The 22,929-nt window shown below is 37.1% G+C and overlaps 1 protein-coding gene across 1 annotated transcript in view; it reads right to left on the bottom strand.

Annotated features, from left to right (window-relative positions):
- The window catches only part of NDFIP1 (Nedd4 family interacting protein 1), a 50,766-nt gene that overhangs the window by 9,949 nt on the left and 17,888 nt on the right, over window positions 1-22,929 (bottom strand). The window contains exons 2-6 of the mRNA XM_029217194.1: window positions 10,851-10,938; window positions 7,019-7,149; window positions 3,804-3,891; window positions 2,707-2,831; window positions 700-766 (exon numbers count right to left, since the gene is read on the bottom strand). Coding sequence (XP_029073027.1) covers window positions 700-766; window positions 2,707-2,831; window positions 3,804-3,891; window positions 7,019-7,149; window positions 10,851-10,938 — 499 coding nt within the window. The remainder of the gene's footprint in view (window positions 1-699; window positions 767-2,706; window positions 2,832-3,803; window positions 3,892-7,018; window positions 7,150-10,850; window positions 10,939-22,929) is intronic.

Below are 22,929 nucleotides of genomic sequence, written 5' to 3'. Positions count from 1 at the left end.
ACAGTATTCACCACACTGCTCATTTCTTTGCTTTAAGATGTCTTGGAAGAAAAGATTTTAAAATAAAAATTTAGAGTAATAAGTATAATCTGAAGACCAACAACCTGAAATGGCTGGTATATTTTTTTAAAAAAATTCCTCCCTCTCATCACAAAATAATTCTTATTCGCAACAACAGCAAACTAAAGAATTCTGGAACCCCAATTCTTACTAGACATAACTTCTGGCAGTTCTTCCAGAAGTTATGTCTAGTAAGGTTATACATTTTCTGTTTTCTACTGATAGATCCAACTGAATATAGGCCACATACACACATGAGTAGTTCAGCTGGTTACAATATACCTATAAGCAATTTGGGGTTGAGCTTGTGAATGCTTTGCGGCAATAACTCACAAGGGGAAAACAGATCTACGGACTATAAAGTCATCTTATCAGTGTGCCCCTCTGGCCACACAGGAAATGTGAGAAGTGTATATGGACGGGTTAAGAGAAATTTATCACCACAAAGAGACGTTCTATGAACATTTATGTTACTCTGATGGTGACAAGAGCCTAATCCTTGAAATATTTTAAAAATTATACTTACTATTGCTAATATATTACTGTATAGTAAGTGAGATGAGGGCTTACTAAAAGTAATTTTACTTCTAAAATTTAACATAATCTTTCCTCTCCTTTGTCTTTGTTAAGAGCACTTACCTAAAACCAGGAACACCCACCAGAGCCAGTACTGACCATCAAAATATCCAGGGAAGTAAGTGGAAAACTGAAAAATAAACCAAAATACTTCAGAGCACCTCAGCAGATATAATTGCACATTTTAGCCTAAGAGTTTACAAAACACAAGATTTTATCTTGTATACTAATGCTATTCATTTAGTTCTTACAAAAATTTCTAAGAAGTTAGTGAAAGTATTTTATACAGTACAGATTTGAAATGATTATGATATACGCAAATATATTTTCTTTCATGGAAAAGCAATCTTGAAATATGATAGCTTTCGGCTTTACAAACGCCTTGTTTTGAAAGTGCTCAAATCTGCTTGTTTTTAAAAAAAATTTTTTTTTTTTTTTGCCCACGTTATTTTCCCTTGTAGAAATATGTCTTGATGATAACTTTCATTTTGCTTATTACCCAGTGCCAAACCCAACTATCTGACCTCTTTTCTAATGATCCCTGATTTTGTTCCTATGCCTCCAGCCATGTCTCGACCTTGGAAAACTTTTGTCACGTACATCATGATGATCACATTCCTTTGCCAGGGACTAGCACATAATGTTATTCTCGCCAATGGAACTGAGGGCTGCTGAGAAGGTTTCCTAGCTCTTAAGAAGAAAAGGAGGAGAAGAAATAGTTCCCTTTCTTCTGTTGAACACTGTTGTGTTTCTGATGTGATGCCTGAAACTGCCTTGGCCATCTTAACCCTGAGGGTGGAGCAGCTATACTAACATGTTGAGCAGACCGTCAGCTGTCCTCGATGATGTCAGTGAAACATTTAACTAACCTCCATGTCAGGACTTATTTTCACTGGAAATAAAGTTTCCCCATTGTTTTCTAAGCCATTTTGAGCTAGGTTTTCTGTTACTCAAAAAGCCATCCTAACTAATACAAGCTGATTCATTCAATTCAGTTAAAAGTTTAGTAAAAATAAAAAGATTGGTAACTAATTTGATCTTGTTTCTATTGGAGGCTTTACACAGTATGGACTTTAGCACAGTTTGAGCATTAAATACAGTATTTTATTTCTTAATAAAATAACAAGGTTTATAGAGAAAGAATGAAAAACCTCTTTAGGGCTTGAGTTCTTAACTTAAAGTCCATGTTTTAGGTGAGTACACATTAGCCATCTAGGAGAAAAGCATGTAACTTTTATCAGATTCTCAAAGGAACCTGGAATTCTAAAAATGTTAACAATTCCTTTAGAATAAATAACTTTGAAAAACTCCAATGCTCAGTCAACACCCATTAATTAATGTCAATTTATGATAAACACATTGGTTTTATATATAAAGTTAACCATGGCAGTAAACCTATCCGAAATCAGAGGACACTTTAAGAGACTAGATATTTTACAACTTTAAATTAACTTCATGCAATTCTAACTAACTGGTAACTCCTACATCACTGAAGATCTCTCTCTAATTTACCTTGGAGATAAGGGCCCCTAATGGAGTAGGGCTTGTTAAACAGTTAAACAGTTTTGGCTCTCCAAACATTTTGGCATAACCAATGATGCTACTGATAACCAATCCTGGAAGGGAGGAAGGACAGGAGGAAGGAGGGAGAAAAGAAGAGAGGGAAGGAGAGAAGAAAGACTAAAACTTCAGTAGCATTAATGAGAGGAATGTCTGCTTTTGATGAGATACCAGAGAGGTGACAGAGTCTTTCTTTTATTATAAAAACAACTAATTTCAGAACAAATACATGTATTATCACATTACAAACATTAAAAACAGAGAAAGCAGCTGGTGAACAAGGATAGATGGATGCCCTTGGACCACCAATATTCACTAGATTTGACTACAAAACTTGGGTGCATGAACCAACTGCAACTGACCTAGGTTCAATTTCATGAAACCAGAACAAAGACAAATCAAAAATCATTTTAAAATGATTCCAAAAAGCAGATGAAAAAAATATCAAATATTCAAAATTATTCTACTTATTGCTTCTCTACAGACTATCATTACTGTTGCACAACTTACCCTGACAATCAGGATCCACTTAATTAGAGAGAGACCAAATCCTGAAATGGCCCCATACCTTCCTGCAGCTGAAGTGGTCAGGCAAAAAGACAGGAAAAACCCAATCCAGTTAAAGAGGAATGCCACTGTAAAAGCCAAGAGAAAAAAAGAGGTCAGACATGTCCTGTTACCCAAGGAGCAAGAGTGCCCTAAGGGTGCCCTCTGTACTTGCTTCTGCTTAAATGGCTTAGCCCACCCTCCAAAACCCTTATCCCACTTCCCCAAAACATCCATCCTCTGTCTTCCTCCCAAAAGCAAACAAGAAAACACAGTCTCTGGATATCAGGTGTTATATTATTACATCTACTGCTATATACGCTTTCAAAAATGCCTTAATATCACCACACTGAATACTTACGACTTGTGCCCTTTACTGTATGTGTTACACCTGAGTAAATAAACATTATTTGAACATTAAATTAGTGCCCCCAAATAATCTGATTCAAGTCATTCACCTCCTGCTTCTACGAATTTTGACAGCTTATGTAACACGTCACCTCTAAAAGCACTGCATTTGCTTCATATCTTTTTAATACAGCAAATTAAAGAAATTGGTGCTCACTTCCAAGTCAGGCATATGGAAACCCAAATGCAAAATAACATCAAGGGGGAAAAATCGGGCTGACTTTGATGTATTCGAAAATAGAAGCTTGTAAAATAAAATTCATCGAAGGCATTTAATTCCTATTCCACGGTCAGGAATGAGTAGGAGGAATGCTAAGGGGCCTTGAAGATTGCAAAACTGAAGCTTATTAGATCATGTAAAAATGAAGCATCCCCCAAAACTGCTTTAATTATATTTTGCATAGGTATTCACAGAAATAAAAGACAAAGAGAAAGGATATTAAAAGTGTACTAACCTCTGAACATCTCAGTAAAAGGCATCAAATGTAATGTAATACATTAAATAAAATGTATTAAAATAAATATAATGTATTAAATATATGTAATAAATATAATGTATTAACTCAACTAGTTCTTTTAATTCAGTCATATTCACTCATAATCCAAAGCACTCTGGTTTGTGGGAAGTGGCTCTGCTGTGTGTATATACTTACTGAAAAAAGTTAACATGAAAATCCCATCGTTTCCTATCCTCATCTGGTCAGGATCATCAAAATCATCCCGACCCACAAAATCCTCATCCTAAATGAAAAGGAAAGGTAAATTCACAATAAATTATTTCAAGGCAAAGGAAAGACATCAAGAAAAACAGAGAAAGGGACAAAAGTGAGTTCCAATGAGAAAATATACTGCTTCGGCTCAATTCAAAACTAGGAGCATTAAGGCTTTAACTATATGTTAAAATTTTCATTTGTCTTATAAGTAAAAGATATAATTTTTTCTCAGTGAAAGGAATTTTTCACTTTATAACCCAAGTTCTTTAACAATACACTTCAAAAATTATGAAGTTCACAAAGAACTATTCACTCTTCCTTTTATATATATATAAATATAAAGAAAAGAAATATATACATAAAGAAAAGAAAAAGAAATTTTTCTTACACATTTGGCTTAAATTCTAGAATATCAGTAATCCAGGGCTTGTTTAGCCCAGAATATTCGTAATCCTGGGCCTATTAAGAAGATACCAGTGACTAGCTCAAGTGCTTTATGAGACTGACTTGGGGTGGGGTGGGGTGGGGTGGAGCGGTGGAAGAAGACAGTGTAATCATACGTGAAGAGTCTAACAGCGCTGCCCACTGCTCCATAACCATTTGTTTATATTGGTACATAGGTCTGAAACAACCTCACTTCCAATCTTGTCGGCAGATAGGATCCTTTCCATCCTAACCTGAAAACACAGTGTTGCAAGTCTAGAAGGAAGATGATCTTGACCAACAATGACACCAGCATATGCAACTTACCTTTTCAACTAATTGTAGATAAGTGTTGAGATATTGAAAAATAAATGAATATACGCTTAAAAGTAAAAGTGGTAGACTTGTACACAGTACAATGAGGGTTCCTCAAATTAAAAAAAAAAAAAAATTTAGGGAGAACCAAAACTTGCCCTACACAGAAAAAGGACTGGGAAATTCATAACAAGCTGCCAACTGGTTCCCCTGGGGAATGGGAACTAAAGAAGAAGTGGCAGTGGCAGCTTTCATCTAATTTAACACCTTTCCTCTATTGTTTGAAATTTATATAAGAATGTGTTTGTTTTATCTTTTTAAAAATACGAAATAGCTTGTATAATGAATGCATACTAGTAGGATAAATAGGCTTTGCCAAATTAGAAAGTAATTCTGTTTTTTGCATAACTACTCAAAGATGTACTACAAAAATACATGGAAGTAATGCCTAATAATATTACAAATGCCTTCTAGCTGTTCTTTCTGTCCTTGGTATCTCTACTACCAGGATTCCTCCTACAAACTGTTGCCAGGTTAATGTTTCTAAAACACCATACTTGTCTTATCATACTCATGCTTAAAAACTGAAAGATTCTGTGTGACCTACGTGTAAGTCTAAATGCCTCAGCCTAGCATTCAGAAGATTCTACAACCTACAGTTCTGGTCACGAACTCTTTGCTCAAGCAAAACCAATTACTACAACCACAGAACCTGCCCTGCACCTGGCTGATTCACATCTGCTTTCTGAGCTTTTCCTTCTGCAATGTTCTTATCCATCAAAACTCGGGGCCCACTTCAAATCCCATCTTCCCTGTGATCACAAAGTTAAAGTCACAGTTCTTAACGCTCACTGCTCTTGTGCTGTTCCTTAGATATAGGTCTTTGTGGGCCTTTTCCCCAGCTGGATTCTAAGCTCTTGTATGGCAGGAGCATTGCTTTATACAAAGCCTTCCACTTATCCACTGCAAAATACATAGCACATTATATAAAAAAGTGTTCTATACATGTTGGCTGAATAAAAGAGCCCCTTAAGAAGTTCTTAAATGTGTACAAAAGCATTCTAAAGAGTTCTGTGATTAACCAGAGCTAATCTCCTGGTCTATTTCATGGGACAGTTACCATAATCCAAGAGGTCTGGAGAGTACATACAAGGACTTTGGAGTCTAGAATATCTGGGTTTGACTCACCTATGCTACTTATTAGCTATATGACTTTGGGCAAATTATTTAATCTCTCTGGGCCTCAATTTTTGCATTTGTAAAATATGGATAATATAATCTCTACCTTGCAAAGTTATTGTGAAGACTGGAAACAACATACAAAATATATGTAAGCATCAAGCACAGTACCAACCATGTTGTTTGCTTCCAATACATGGTAACTATATTAAGACTGTTTTGTCTTTAGAGAGTGAGCTGCATGAGGGGTCTTAGTTTTTCCCTAGCACCTACAAGAAGTGAATGCATTTCACCAGGTAGAATCAGCCTAGACTAGGCTTGTAAACTATTACTTCTGCCCAGCAGTGGTTTTATGAGTTTCACCCCTCATAGTATAAATATGATCTGCAAACAGTCTACTATCCTAAGGCCCGAACTTCTGGGGCTTGTGTCATTGCACTGCCCAGACCGAATTTCTGTTCTTGTTCTTATCTTTTACTCTAATTTCCTGCCAGGCCTAGGGTCTGGAGCCTTGATTGCCCCACATTTATGGGGACTGGATCCTGCTTTCCTTTCTCTCAATATCTCACCCAAGGCCCCACCTGCATCAGCTTCAACCTGAATGAATATTTATGAAAACACAACTGTATCACTTATAGGCCTGACATCACAAACCAAGAGTGTCCAAAATTCTCCATTGGCTTTCATCACACCCCACCCCCACTCCCATGAATTAACATCAGGCCAGACGGGATCTGAATTCACTGTGCCTCCACAGATGGCATGATCTGGACCGCTGGTGGCATGGGGTTCATCTAGATGATTGTTAGAGCCCTTCTGAGTTTAATTCTATGAAGTTCCACTTATTTATTCTCTCCATAGACTCCCTAGCAGCTATCTACCTAACACCAAAATATTAAGTGTGCAGAATCAAGGCAAAGTTGGTGTATTTCTTAAATCAGCTCCTGCTCCAAGATGTTTCAGCCATGCCAGGAGACTTGAGAAAGTGATGGCAGTAGGAGAGATATAGGGAAAATGAGCTGGTTTGACTAGTGATTTTTCTGCTCATTTGTATCTTTTACCTCATCGTTTTCAGGAAAAGATAAGAGTTTATCATCCCAAAAGAAAATGTATCTGCTTTTAAACACTAGCTGTACTTTCACTAATCAATTTAATCATAAGTAATATCACAAAGTTGATAATGCAAAGAACTTAATTCCCATAAACCAGCACCAAGTAACATGGTAAGTTGGACTTACTCTTCCAGGAACCAAAGGGATAGTAGCTTCAGCTTTGGTTCTCTCAGCTTCATCGTAACTGGGCAGTGTGGTAGCCACATTGTAAGATGGGGGCTTTGGAAACCCAGACTCATCTTTGTAGTCAAAATATGCTGCAGAATAAAAAGGAAGTCATAATAATCCGAAGATTAGTTGAAATGAGGAAAAAGAGGATTTCTGATAACTCTGGCAAACAAAAACCAGCCATTCCTCTTACAGTACATATAGAATAATTGAATCAAAAGGTGTTTAAAGATGAACATAAGACTGGGAATGATTTTTAAATGTATCCACTTTTCAATTATTTAAATTCCACATTCACTTTGCCCTCCCAAGTGCTTCTGAACACTTTTTTTTTGGCTGTTTATGTGGTGTGTTCACAAAAGGCATGTAATATTAATAATGGAATAAGGTAAAATTTAAGCTAAAAATAATTCACCCGTGTGTTTGGAAATCTGTACCATGGTGTCCTCCCATTTATAAACATGAAAATAAACTTGAAAAAAAGTTAAAAGTCATTTCTCACAGATTTTGGCCCTTTTGATTCTTTCACATTATTTTTGCCATGTATTGTTTTCTGTGACATGCCTAAGGTAATTACAGGTTCAGTTACAGAACCATTATTTATTTGTGTGAAATCTTGCATTCCTTCTTTCTAATACTGCATCTTCATTCTCACTGACTCTATTATAAAAGATTCAATATGTATTATTAGAAAAGATCTATTTACAAATGGATTAAATTTCTATACAATTTTTGAAAACACTTAAGAATTCTGAAAAAATTCCTATACTTCATCAAGATTAACATTTTTCTTTTCTTTTTTCTCTTTGGTTAATTATAACTAACTTCCAATTTTACTGTAGTATATTACTGAAATTATCAATCAATAGAATTCACCTCATTAACAGAAAAAAGGAGAAAAATTCTGTCTTCACATGGGCAGAAAAAGCATTGATAACATACCTATTAATAACAAAAAAACTTAGCAAATTAGGAATACTGTAAAAGAAAACTATGATTCCTTAACCTTCTCACAAATCTCTATGAAAAATCTAGAGTAAATATCATAATTAATGGTAAATTATTAAAAGCTTTCTCCCCTAAGATTAGAGAATCAGACAAAAATGGCCCACCATTACCACTTCTAATCAAACATTATCTTAGAGGTACTACTAGTTGATACAATATGGAAAGAAAAGAAAATATAAGACATAAGGATTGGAAAAGAAGAAATCTATCCTTAATCATGGATGACATAGTTACATATGTAGAAAATCCAAGAGTATCTACAAACTATTAGAATTAATATATGAATTTAGGAAAGTCTCTGAACATATAGTTAATATAAACCATCAACTGTATTTTCATATGCCAGCAACAAAGAGAAAATAAAATTATACACGGACCTTTTATAACAGCACCAAAATACACCAAATACCTAGGAATAAATCTAATTATCTCTATATTGAAACTCACAAAATATTATTGAGAGAAATTAAAGAAGATCTTAATAAATGGGAGGGATTTAACATTGACTGGAAGATGCAACATTATAAAGATGTTAATTGATACACAGATTCAATGCCATCCCAACTAAACTTCCAGCAGAATTTTTGTTTGTTCCATCTGTTTTATGGAAATTGGCAAACTGATTCTAAAATGTAAATAAGAATACAAAAAGCCAAGAAGTATCAAGGAAATCTTGAAGAACACAAAGGCTAAAGGACCTAATTACCAGATATCAAGATTATAAAGTTCTGGAATTAAGAAAGTTAAGCACAGGCACAAAGATGAATAAACAGACCTAAGGACAGAATATTTAGTCCAGAAAACAGACACACACACACACACAGAGTCACTTGATTTACGACAAAGGTGACATTACAGCAGTGGAAGAAGAATGAATGGTCTTTTCAATAAATGGTGTGGGACCAATTGGATATCCATATGGAAGAACAACCTTGACCACTACCTCACACTACACAGAAAAAACAATTCCAGATGGAACGCCCATTTATCTAAATGGGAAAAATAAAATATCAAAGGTTTTAGATGAAAATTAGGAAAATGTGTTACTGAAACTAAAGCTGCCACCTAATCCAATTCAAGAAATTTGTTTTTCTCTATGTCAAAATAACAATTTTACATACATTACACATACACATACATATATACATGCATGTATGTGTATATAAAACACTGTATGTATAATTTCCTTAAAAATTTCTTTTTACTTTTAATTTAAAAGTTAATTGACAAATTGAAGGGTACAATCTGAAATCGCCCATAGCCACAGTAATTCTGAATACATGAACAAAACTGATACCTACTACCTTAAGGAAAACTTTTTTTTTGGCTGCGCCACGCAGCTTACATGATCTTGGGTTCCCCGACCAGGGAAGGAGCCCAGGCCGCAACAGTGAAAGCCCGGAATCCTAACTACTAGGCCACCAGGGAACTGCCCTTACTACCTTAAGTTGAGGGAAATCAAGAACATTTTTATTTCCCTATTTCAATGGAGTTTTAAAAAATGGGATCCATCAATATAGACACCTCACATAATTTTAAGTTTCCATGAAAAGTTTAACGACAATCTTTTCCATTTTATTTAGTACATTCAAAACAAACAAAAATCCAATATTTGTTAGACTGTCCAAATTTATACACCACAAATTAAAACAGGTAAAGTGAGTATACAAAATAGTGACTTGTGCCTTTTTTCCCCCTACCAACATGTGTGCACCACTCTTATTTCTAACCATCAGCCATGTACTTGCCACTCTGCCACAGTTGTTTCAGAGAATATGGAAGAGGTTCCATCAAAACTGGTCAATTTTCAGTAATTAAAGTAGAACTGGTTGTCATAAAGATCTAATTACCAGAAGTCCTGAACTACTGCAATTTTCTTTCTTCTCCCCCACCCCTTCTAAACATGCGTGTGCAAATTATAAAGATAATCTGGTATAAGATGGGAAGATGAAAGGTTAATTAAGGATGGTTTTAAACTATGAGAAACAAAATGAAAGAATTGGGAGACTTCTAGTTTTTTTATTAAGAATTTATTAGCATAAAAGAAATCTAACATACTATATATATTTCCAGGTCACAGGTACTAGAATCAAAAAGCAAAACAGGGGGCTTCCCTGGTGGCGCAGTGGTTGAGAATCTGCCTGCTAATGCAGGGGACACGGGTTCGAGCCCTGGTCTGGGAGGATCCCACATGCCACAGAGCAACTAGGCCCGTGAGCCACAACTACTGAGCCTGCGCGTCTGGAGCCTGTGCTCCGCAACAAGAGAGGCCGCGATAGTGAGAGGCCCGCACACCGCGATGAAGAGTGGCCCCCGCTTGCCACAACTAGAGAAAGCCCTCGCACAGAAACGAAGACCCAACACAGCAAAAATAAATTAATTAATAAACTCCTACCCCCAACATCTAAAAAAAAAAAATGATTAAAAGAACAGGATTTGGTTTTAAAAAAAAAAAAAAAGGCAAAACAACTAATGAGCAAACTACAAAAAGAACAGCAACAGAAAAAACAGGTGATTGCCTGGTTCCTGAATTCTACCTCCTTTATATTAAGAGCCTGTTGGGATGAAACTGAGTTCTGTAAGAAAGCCACGTTGGAATGGGGTTTTATCTGTTTTTCAGAACAGTGACTTTTTTTCACCTCAGACTACAAACTAAAACTAATGTCAAAGACTTCTTAAGGAAAGCTGAAGCAAACACAAACACCAACAAATACATAGCAGACAAAAGCCTCTGGCTGATGCATTTCAAGAGCTCAGCAGCCACCTCGCCCTGTTAACCTACCTGCACCCTCTGCAGAGATGCTGCTATAAGGTGGAGGAGCATCCCCTGCAGCTTGTTCCGGCTCTCCAGGCTCTTCTTCATTCTGCAACTAAATAAAAATTTCACATTTTAATGCAATCATAAAGCCAATTAGACAGAGGAAAACCTGAAAACTGGAATAGCCTTTCTGGAAAGCTATTTTGCAGTGTGTTTCAAAAGCCTTAAAATGAGCAAATCCTTTGCGAATTATTCTACTCCCAGGAGTTTATCCTAAGGAAGTAATCAGACAGAGGCAAAAAAGGTAGCCATAAATGCTATTGCAGCAAAAATTAGGAACAACCTAAATACCAATCATTGGGGACTTATTAAATAAACTACAGTTCATCTCACAAAGGATTACTAAGTAACCACAAAAATGAAAATGAAGAAAATTCGATGACTTGAACAGATATTTGTGCTGTACTGTTACATGAAAAAAGCTAAGTTTACCAAACTGTATGACTCACGTAACTTGGTTTTGAAAGACAGATATGTGATGGAAAGCAGGTCTATAAAGATAAACATCTACAGTTTACACTGGTTATCTCAGGAGATGCAATTAGAGGGGATTTTTTCCTTGTGTATATGTATGTTCTAATTTCTTGTAATGAACATTTATCACTTAATTTTTTCCATTAGAAAAATAATCTAATAATAACAATCTGTTAAGGCAAAGACAAATCACAGTAAAACCAATGTTTACCATTATATCCAGTTTGTGCATAGAAATTATATCTTAAATAATTGAGATATTTACAAAAACATAAAATTCCACCTAATTCTACATATAACCTCTGTCAATACATCTTCCCCTTCCATATCTCAGTAACTTTCTCACTAGTCAAATCTACAGCTCCAGTTACTTTAGATAACTGACACTGAAAGTGTCTTCCTACCACTGCCAGTCTATATAGTCTATGCAACTCATCTTCATAAACAAACACATGTGATTTAATTTTTCCACTGTCACGACTACAGCTCATTTAAAAGATGAACTGGCTAAGAGTCAGTCTATTGGTGGGCAGATGGGAATATGCTTCAGAGGTGATGGAAGTATTATTACCTGATCTGGGTGTTGGTTTTGTGAATGTCAACTCCATTAATGTTTAGTAAATGTTATATAAATATATATGATTTATGTAGCTTTCTGTGTCTATATTTTACAAAGGAATTTTAAAGAAAAAATTAAAAACATTAAAAAAAAAAGGATGAAGTGGCTGAGAATGGGAGTCAATTAACTCCCATTGAGTAAAGTACTAACAGAGTATTTATCAGTGTAACTGACTTGGGGGTCTGCGTCCCAGCTGTGTAACATCAAGATATATAGAGCCAATTGAGCCAGTTGTAAAATACAAACCCCTCTAAACCAACTGCTGCAAAGAACTCTATCCTGAATTGAAACAGAAAAAGAGAAAAGCCTGACCTGTCCTAACATGAATTAAAGTAATATCTCAGCCTCCAATCTCTATGCTATTCAAAATCGGAAGCCAGCAAAACCTTTCTGATTAATACTGCCAAGCATTCAACTTCAAATGAATTCTTCTCCCAAATTTTCATCAACATCTACCATCTGGGCACATTTTTTTGAACCCTAGTTATCTAATGTTAAACCTAAGGCATTCCCAAAATAAGTGCATTGTAACATAAGATGAATTTTCCTTTCAAAAGAAAGGAAAGGACAAAATAGCTACAGTAAATCCAAATGTTCCTGGGAGACCAAATCAGTAAATTATTTAAATAGAGTTCCTGGGGCCATGTTCACTTGGAATACTTTTAACATCATCTGTAGCTCTCTAGACAGGGTATTCTCAGCCTACTCCTACCTAACCACTCTTGTGTGCTGCCAAAAGTACAAAAAAGCAGCAAAAAAAAAAAAGTTGCAAAAAGAGTCAGCAGCAAAAGCAGAGGCAAATACAGACTCACTTTCAAGAATGTTGCCTTAACTTACGGTAGCCAGTCATGTTCTTTATTTAAACCCAGCCTGATATTGTTTTTTTCCAGCTTGATATTTTTGATTTGATAATTCTTTTATCTCCTGAGCTTGGTCAAATAATCATGTTACCTCTGCATAATTTAGGTTTTAGAAAGAAAGCATGAGAATTCTAAGAAAAACAGAATTCTAAGAAATAAAGCATAATGGAGTTTTAATGCCTGTATCTACAAGATAGGTTGCCTGTCTCCTAGCAACCTGGAAATGTGAAATTTGATCATTCCACACCAGGGTAACAGATAACAAAGCAAAGAAATTCCAATTGGCTCAGAAGCCCCCATTTTCTCTTTGATGAGGAAAAAAGAAACATTTCCAGATGAAAATTTTTACTCCATTAAAATTCACCACTTCAGAATCATATTATTATTAATTAATAATTAGTAATTAATCATACTAATATTATTTCTGACTGAAAAAACATAACCAACAAAAAAAAACACCCACTATGATTATGGAGGCTCCACATACTGGGATGATCCCAGGACCTCACTCTACAGGGTTCCCAACTCTGGTGTTTTCTATAATGCTGGTGATAAATTTAGGCTCCACCAAGAAAGGTGTTTAAAATGAAACACTACGATGTGGGAGGGAAAGAGGCAATCACCTTCAAGAAGTATTTAGTGATCACCATCTGTGTGAATAATAACTTGTTATATAACAGAAATCCTAACTATACATCTTTTTACACTCTGGGGGCATCTATTGCCATTAATTTGGCTCTGCCAGCCAAACAAGCCAGGCACTCACTAACAGGGGTGGGGGGGAGGGGAAAGGTGGGGAGGACTAGAACTAGAGTGGGCCTTACCTATAAGGCTATGAAATTGGTTACTTGGTTCCAAAATGTATTTTTTCAAATATTTCTTTATTTTTTAAATTTACTTAGGCTGCACCAGGTCTCAGTTGTGGCATGCAGTATCTTTTAGTTGCAGCATGCGGGCTTCTTTAGTTGCAGCATGCGAACTCTTAGTTGTGGCACGCGTGCGGGATCTAGTTCCCTGACCGGGGATTAAACCCAGGCCCCCTGCATTGGGACCGCGGAGTCCTACCCAATGGACCACCAGGGAAGTCCCCCAAAATGTATTTTTAAGGTTCTCCTTTTCTGTCCTTGGGAACCTTTCCTGTGCAGCCCTCCCTGCCATATCCCTGGGGTTCAGGGATCCTCAGGCTCTCCCAAGGCTAAGACAATAAGTGTCACTGTCAATTTGGGGCTGGCGTTGGAAAGATGCCCAGTCTCTTCTAGCAACTGGGTCAGTGGAAGCCTGAGTGCAACCTACCTGTTACAGATTCCTGGTTGTAGGGGATACTGAGAGACAAATCTGAGAAGTGGTGGGACTTTCTGCTCTCTCCCTACTGCGGGGGGTGGGGGGGTGGTCCTTTGATTGTGTAATTGTGACAGATAATAAATACCTTCACGGCTCTGGATTCTTCTCGGTCACATAATTTTTTTTAACAATTCTCATCAATTTTACTTATCTCCAAATAAGATTTAAACTGTGGCTTTTCCAAACAGAATTATACAATTACCTATACATGCCATATAAACTACTGAGTTCAATACAAAAGTATGTCTCCACTGCTGACAAAGGAATAATTCAATCATGTGAAAATTCAGATGGTCTTTCTCTTTGCCACTCCCCGGACAGTGCCCTTACTCCCACTTTCCTGATTACCTACGTTCCTCCTTATACTCTGAGCAGACTCTGTTATGGCTCCCCAGAAGAACCCTAAAACTCTTCCACATTCCCATTTTATAAATATGTCACAATCTCCTATGGTACTTCTTAGCCTTGATTGCCCTCAGGTTGAAAAAAAAAAATTACCTACAAATAAGTGCTAAAATGCTTTGTCCTCTAGATTTAGTCTGTGAAATACAGCACATCTAAAATAAAGGATGTTTTTCCTTCCTCTGTATCCTATCCATATTGTTGCTATTAGAAATAAGTATATGGTGTTTTAGTTGGACAACAGAATCTCCCATATAGAAATCATACATAGCTCCAGTTCTAATAGAAGAAAACTTGAATTAACAAGTTTAAAGACACGTAAACCCTACAGGTTTAAATTCTTATTTGAGCTCCCACCCCAGTAAGAAGGCTTCCTCACTGCCCTCCCATAAGTTGTTCTAAAGATGTTCTCCAATTTAGAAATAAGCTGTTTTTAAGCAACAGAAGAGCAAGGGCTAGGATTAAGCCTAAGTAAGGGTCAACATTTACAACTGTACAGGACGGCAGTACCTAAAGGCACTTACGTAAAAGTCATTCTTGGATTCTATTTACTAAGAATGGGAGAACAACAAAAAAAACCTACTAAACAACAAAGAGAAAAACCAAAAACTCATAAATCCATGAGAAGAGGTATCAAAATATGCCTCATAATTCACACAAACAAATATGTGGAAAGTAATGCCGAACTTATCCGGTAAGTCCATAAAGTTACAAGTATTTTCACCACTCATTTTTTTCTCGGGTGAGTCCTATTTAAATGGCAAGAAAATTCTGGTAAGTTTTAAATCCCTTCTTTAAGTTAGTAACAGTCTCAGAAAAGCCTAAACTTTAGCTTTAAGTGCTATTTACCACTTCTAATTTTAGAGTTAATTTCTAAAACTTTTACTTAAAATGCAATTTTTTAAACCTCTCATTACCAACCCACTATTTTTGTGTACTCTTTAAATCCCACCAAATGAGACAGTATAATTACCAGAAAGTAAACAAGCACATTTCTTTAGGTAAACAACTGAGTATGCTATTTTACTGTGTTGTTCAGAAACAGCTGAAGTTTGTGAGGACTATAAATTTTCTACTGTATACAGACTATAGTTTTTTTTTGTAATTGAAGTATAACTGACATTCAATATCATATGATATTACTTTCAGGTATACATTATAGTAATTCAATATTCATATACATTTCAAAATGATCATCACCGTATCTAGTTACCATCCATCACCATACAAAGTTGTTACAGCACTACTTACTGTTTTCCCTATGCTATACATTACAACCCCGTGACTTACTTATTATATTTTAAAACTGGAACTCTGTACCCCTTAATCCCCTTCACCTATTTCACCTGCCCCCCAACACACCTTCCCTCTGGCAACCACCTGTTTGTAGATTTTTAATTGTATATAGTATACTGACTATAAAATATTCTACCACCACCGAATTCTTTACATTCAAGAATAGTTCTCCTGGGACTTCCCTGGTGGCGCAGTGGTTAAGAATCCACCTCCCAATGCAGGGGGCCCGGGTTCGATCCCTGGTCAGGGAACTAGATTCCCACATGCATGCCACAACTAAGAGTTCGCATGTCACAACTAAGGAGCATGTGTGCCGCAACTAAAGGAGTTGGTGAGCTGCAACTAAGGAGCCCACCTACCTCAACTAAGACCCAGCACAACCAGAAATAAATTTTAAAAAAAAGAAGAAAAAAAAAGAATAGTTCTCTGCTAAAGGTAATTTTGACAAAGAGAAATTCAACAATAAAAAGACAATCTAATTTTAATAGACATTTCTCCAAAGAAGATATACAAATGGCCAGTATACATGAGACGCTCAACATCATTAGTCATCAAGAAATGCAAATCAGGGGCTTCCCTGGTGGTGTAGTGGTTAAGAATCCGCCTGCCAATGCAGGGGACACGGGTTCAAGCCCTGGTCCGGGAAGATTCCACACGCCACACGGAGCAGCTAAGCCCGTGCACCACAACTACTGAGCCCATGCGCCACAACTACTGAAGCCCGCGTGCCTAGAGCCCATGCTCTTCAACAAGAGAAACCACCAGAGTGAGAAGCACGTGCACCGCAACGAAGAGTAGCCCCCGCTCACCGCAACTAGAGAAAGCCTATGCACAGCAAGGAAGACCCAATGCAGCCAAAAATAAATTAAAAAAAAAAAGAAATGCAAATCAAAACCACAAGCTACCTCGTCACACGAATGAATATGGCCATAAAAAAAAAAAGGAAAAAAGGGGGGCTACTCTGGTGGCGCAGTCGTTGAGAGTCCGCCTGTCGATGCAGGGGACACGGGTTCGTGTCCCGGTCCGGGAAGATCCCACATGCCGCGGAGCGGCTGGGCCCGTGAGCCATGGCCGCTGAGCCTGCGCGTCTGCAGCCTGTGCTCCGCAACGGGAGAGACCACAACAGTGAGAGGCTCGCGTAAAAAAAAAAAAAAAAAAAAGGAAAAAAATCAAATGTTGAATATGTGGGGCAATTAGAACCCTCATACACTGCTGGTAGGAATGTCAAGTAGTACAGCCACTGCGGAAAACAGTTTGGCTGTTTCTCAAAAAAAAGTTAAACACAGAGTTATAAAAGGATCCAGCAATTCCACTCCTAGACATATACTCAAGAGAAATGAAAACAAATTTTCACAGAAAAACTTATATATGAATGTTCATAGCAGCATTATTTATAATAGTCAAATGGTTCATCAAATGATGAATGGATAAACAAAATATGATATATCCATACAAAAGGATGGATAGGAATAAATCAACCTAACAACAACAAAAAAATGGCGGTAAAGTACTGATACGTGCTAAAACCTGGGTCAACCTTGAAAACGTTATTATGCTAAGCAAAGGAGCCAGTCACAAAACGCCACATACTGTATGATTCCATTTATATAATGTCTCCAGAAACGGCAAATCCAACAGAGACAGAAAGTAGACTGGTGGTTGCCAGGTTCTGGGGAAGGGAAGAAAGGGGAGTGACGGACTGCTAATAGTGTCATGTTTCTTTTGGGAGTGATTCAAATGTTCTGGAATTAGACAGTGGCAATGGTTGCAAAACTGTGTGAACACAGTAAAAATCACTGAATTGTACACTTTAAAAAGATGAATTTTATGGTATGTGGATTACATCTCAAAAAAAGAGTATTTTCTAAAACTGCAAATCTGTATAATGCACATTTCATTTAAAATGACACTGAAAATTGACTATTCCAAATCAGTATTTCCTTGCTAAATCAATGTCTATGTCCTTTAATGGGAGGGGATAGGTCCTGATCCCATAAATATCTCCAGAGCTTAACACGGAACACATATATATGAATGGATAAAAAGAAAAAAGAAAAATAACACAATGAATTATAACCTCATCATGATTTTTTTAAAATTCCTTAATATTCTCCTTTCCTGAAAAGAAAAATATTAGGATCAAGAAATTAAAAGACAGTCTGACTAACAATCTGTTTTAAGAGCTGAGAATAAACATCATGATTTTTTTCTACTTTGTTTACCTAAAGATAACTTTAAAAACAAACAACCACCGGATTTAGACTATCCCCAACAGCAGCTCTCATGGCAGAGGGAAAAGATAAATGCAAATCCTCTTAACAGCAAAATGAAAACACAATTAAAAATCAAAATTCACCAAAGCAAAGTAATTAGAATAATGCTTTAAAAAGACAATGGCAATAAGAGGTGAAAAGTATACTACAGTAAATCTCCTCAGAAAGGCCAGCAGTTTGTAAAGCTTTCTATTTAAAGATGTTTGTGGTTATCACCGTTAACATACATAAATACAACTGATGAAGATAATCTGGTTTGGAAGGAGAGAAAATATTCTAACTCAGTATTTATGTTAGTCCTTAGAAATGAGAGCCAATGCTACAAACTATGATCACCAATTTGATGGCTTTTCTTCTTTTTTTCACCTGAGGTCCAAATAACAAGTGAAGGCATACCATCCAGAGAGAAAAGAGGAAGGCAACATAGTAGCCACTCATCACCAACTCCAACGTCATTAAGAAGCCAAGGCACTAGGAGAAATAACTCCTCATCCATGAAGGCACTAAACTAGCCAACTATGACTATGATAGTGGCATTGTGAGATTTTTGGGTGGCACCAGAAAGCTGCCATCAACCTGCCAACCCCTGGGATCCACATCTTACATCCAAGTATTTTCACTACTGATGGCTTCACCAAGGCACTGTCAAGTAAATGGTGCCCAGTGTTTTCTGTCACCTAGCTTCAGCAAAATCTACAGCCAAGAACCTTCCAGGTTAATGATAAGTGCCCCCCCACCCCTTGCCATGCTTCATGATTTTATAAAGATTGGGGAAATAAGGAACAATCACACGGTTTTCAAATAGGTAAGTCTCTTTGCCCCTGAACATAATATGTTTTAAGAAGTAGCATCCAACTATGTACTAACCAATCCATGGCTTGAGTCTTACCTCTTCTCCACTTTTTGGTTCCATAAGAAAACTCAGTTCTTAGTTCAGCGCTCTAGAACCCACTTGGAGAAGGAATTAAACGTCCTAGCAAAGACAAGTTGAACTGGAGACTAAACACCTGGCTTGTTCCCCTTGCCTCTGACAGGACAGTTCATCTTTTGTTTACAGAATAAACAATATGAAAATAGGAGCTAGATCAGATTCATTTTAAAATAGTTTACATAAAATCTAGTCCATGAGTGGTAATTACTGTTTGTGTTTTTAAAACCCTACATGTCCTCTTCTAAGATACGTTAAAGCTCTAAAATATCATCATGAAAGCAAAAATGAACTCCTAATTATTCACCACTTAAAATGATACATTAAGCAACACTTTATGAAAAAAAAATTGTCCCAACAGAACGTGGACTACAATTGGCATCTATTCAATGGTTCTTTTAAATTTCAAGAACAATTTTTTACAATTATCTGTTCCTATTTATAAACTCACAACAGAACTGAAAGGATTTTGGACTTGGCATGCAGAACATTTCTAGTCTCCATTAAGATTTTATACACACATATACACACTAATACACACATATATATGTATGTGTAAATGTACACATATAAAGACATATATATAAAGATACATATATTTAAGATACATATATACCATACATACACATATATGTCTCTCCTAAAATCCTGACTGGTAAAACAATTATATAATGCAATATTAAAATTACAAAAGAAGTCAACCCTTTTAAATCAGTACAATGCAAAGCTATCATCAAACTACATGCCTATCTAGCAATATATTTAAATTAGTTTGATTTGTACAACTTTTCTGAAAAACAGCTGTACTGCAGAAAGAGTACTTAGAATGTAAATGCGGCGACTTCCCTGGTAGTCCAGTGGTTAAGACTCCATGCTCCCAATGCAGGGGGCCCGGGTTCGATCCCTGGTCAGGGAACTAGATCCCACATGCCACAACTAAGACCCGGTGCAAACAAAAATAAAAGTAAATGCTATTAATGTAGATACATAACCTACAGGAATAGAATTAGATGTAAATATGTTGCAATTCTTGCTTTCCATTCTCTCCATTGCCTTTTCTTCTGCAATAGCCCACAACAGCCTTCTTCATGGATAGTCAGAAATTTTAATGATTTCATTCAATGAAATTTTACCAGGCACTATTACATGCCACAATCACACCAATTTGACTATTACCCCTTAATATTCCTGAAAGAACACTTCCATTTTTTCATTAATTTACTAGAAAGACTGGTTGCTACTTTAAGCCATAATAGTATTATTTAGGCTGATAATTTGGGATATTAAAAAGTTAACTTGATGAAATTTGTTAAATGATGCTTTATGTACAATTATTAAGATCAACATTTGTCAACATGGACAAAATAACTTTTCCATTAAATCTACTGACAGAAGCACTATTCCTATATACCATTATAATAAAATGCCAAAGGAAATTCTTTCTTAGGTACAGTTACTGGTTTCTTCTGGGCTCTACTTGTTTTTCATATGTCAGTATTTTCTACTCTGTGGTCAGCTTAGTGTTTGGGTCATCACAAGGGATGGCATATTTTTATCAGCAAGTTCCTGCAGAAGTAGTACATATCCATCTTACAGATCTTCAAAAGTGAACTATCAATTTCTTCATTTATTGTTAGCTTTTTTGTGCACAAGGACATGAAGATTTTCACCCACATGTGCTTCTCAAATTAAGAACTTTTATTCATTCAAAAGACCCTACTGAGAGAATGAAAAGACAACCCAGAATAGAAGACATATTTTCTGGACAAAGGACTCATATCCAGAATACGTTAAAAAAAACTTCTAAAAAGCCACAACAAAAAGGAAAACACAGAACTGAAAAATGGGCAAAAGTCTTGAATAGACACTTCACAAAAGAAGATAGCCAAATGGGTGATAAACATATTTAAAAAGTGCTGCATTTCAATAGTCATCACAGAAATGCAAATTAAAACCACAGATAATAGTTAAAATAAAAAAGCAGAAAATACCAAATGTTGTTGAGGGTACATAACAACCAGAACTCTCGTACTGGGAATGTAAATTTGTAGAGCCACTTCAGAAAACTGTTTAGCAATATCTACTAAAGATGAATTCATACATACTGTATGACCCAGCAATTATACTCTAGTTATACATCCTGACAGAAACACACATGTTCACCAAAAGACACACCAGGATGTTCAAAGCAACAGTATTCATAAAATTGGAAACTACCCAAATGCCCATCAACAGCAGAATGGGTAACTAAATTACAACTTCACACAATGGAATATTATACAACCATGTGAATGAATAAACTGTAACAACACACAACAGCAAGGGTGAATCTCATAAACATAATGCTGAGCAACAGAAACCAGACACAAGAGCATTTACTGTACGATTACACTTATATAAAGAGCAAAAGCAGGCAAACCTAGTCTGCCAGCTGAGTGGTCACCCAGGGCAGGGGCACAACTGGAAGGGCACATGAAGGGAGCTTTTGGAGTGCTGGTAATGCTGTTGCTTGATCTGGGTACTAGTTAACGTGCATGTTCAGCTTGTGAAAATTCACTGAACTACAACACACATTTATGATTTGTGCATGTTTCTGTATGTAAATCATACTCACTAACAGTTCCAGAAGGGGAGAAAAGGAGACTGGCAGAGGATTCCTGAAACTGCGTCCCCCTAAAACTGAGTTCCCCTGCTCAGTTTATGATTAATCTCTCTCCAAAACTTTATTTTGTTTCTGGTTCTGTCCCTGTTCCTCTCAGGATTGAGGGCTATCAAAGAAAAGGGGGAAATGAACGAAACAGGACCTTGTGGGGCCTTCCCAGGTACAAAAGGCTCTTCTTGTCCTTTTTTTTTTTTAATTTTATTTATTTATTTATTTATTTTTGCCTGTGTTGGGTCTTCGTTGTTGTGCGCGGGCTTTCTCTAGTTGCGGTGAGCGGGGGCTATGGGCGGGGGCTACTCTTCGTTGCGGTGTGCGGGCTTCTCATTGCGGTGGCTTCTCTTGTTGCAGAGCACAGGCCCTAGGCGCACAGGCTTCAGTAGTTGTGGCTCGCGGGCCCTTAAGCACAGGCTCAGTAGCTGTGGCACACGGGATTAGCTGCTCTGCAGCATGTGGGATCTTCCCGGACCAGGGCTCGAACCCGTGTCCCTGTCCTTTGTTTCTTGTTTGCAGAAAGAAAGGCTTTAGTCTCCTAGGCCACAACTACTGAAGCCTGCATGCTCTAGCACCCGCGTGCCGCAACTACTGAGCCCACGTGCTGCAACTACTGAAGCCTGTGCACGTAGAGCCCGTGCTCTGCAACAAGAGAAGCCTCCGCAATGAGAAGAGTAACCCCTGTTCTCCGCAACTAGAGAAAGCCCGCGTGCAGCAACAAAGACCCAACACAGCCAAAAAAAAAAAACCCTTGCCTGAAAGCCATCAGAGAGTTTGGGTCTTTCGAGCATAAGCTGCCCGGTTCTCCTTGCTTGGCACCTTCAAATAAACCCTTATTTTGCGCAAATACCCGCTGCCAGAGTTTGGCTTTCTGTGCCACAGGCACACGAGCCCTTGCTGGGTTAACAGTGTAGACTGTGAGCCCTCTGCAGACTGGGACCTTCATATGGTTCACTGCTGTATTCACCCCAGCACTTAACAGTGAGTGGCATATCATGGATACCTTATTAGCACATGTTGACTAAAGCAAGCATGGAGGTGTAGCTTTAACAGAAACCTACCTGAAGAAATGGCAGCTAACGGTAATGCCATCTTGACTTACTAGTTCACATTTATCTGAAGTATTCATATTACTTTACAAATCACCAAATAATATAAGGCTAGGTATGGAGCCACATGCAGATGACTGCTATATCT

Source organism: Monodon monoceros, unplaced genomic scaffold (assembly GCF_005190385.1).
Source record: "Monodon monoceros isolate NGI ecotype Baffin Bay Population unplaced genomic scaffold, NGI_Narwhal_1 Super_Scaffold_12, whole genome shotgun sequence".
NCBI lineage: Eukaryota > Metazoa > Chordata > Mammalia > Artiodactyla > Monodontidae > Monodon > Monodon monoceros.
Note: the sequence above shows the minus strand (reverse complement) of the source record. Positions and strands in the feature narration are given on the sequence as shown.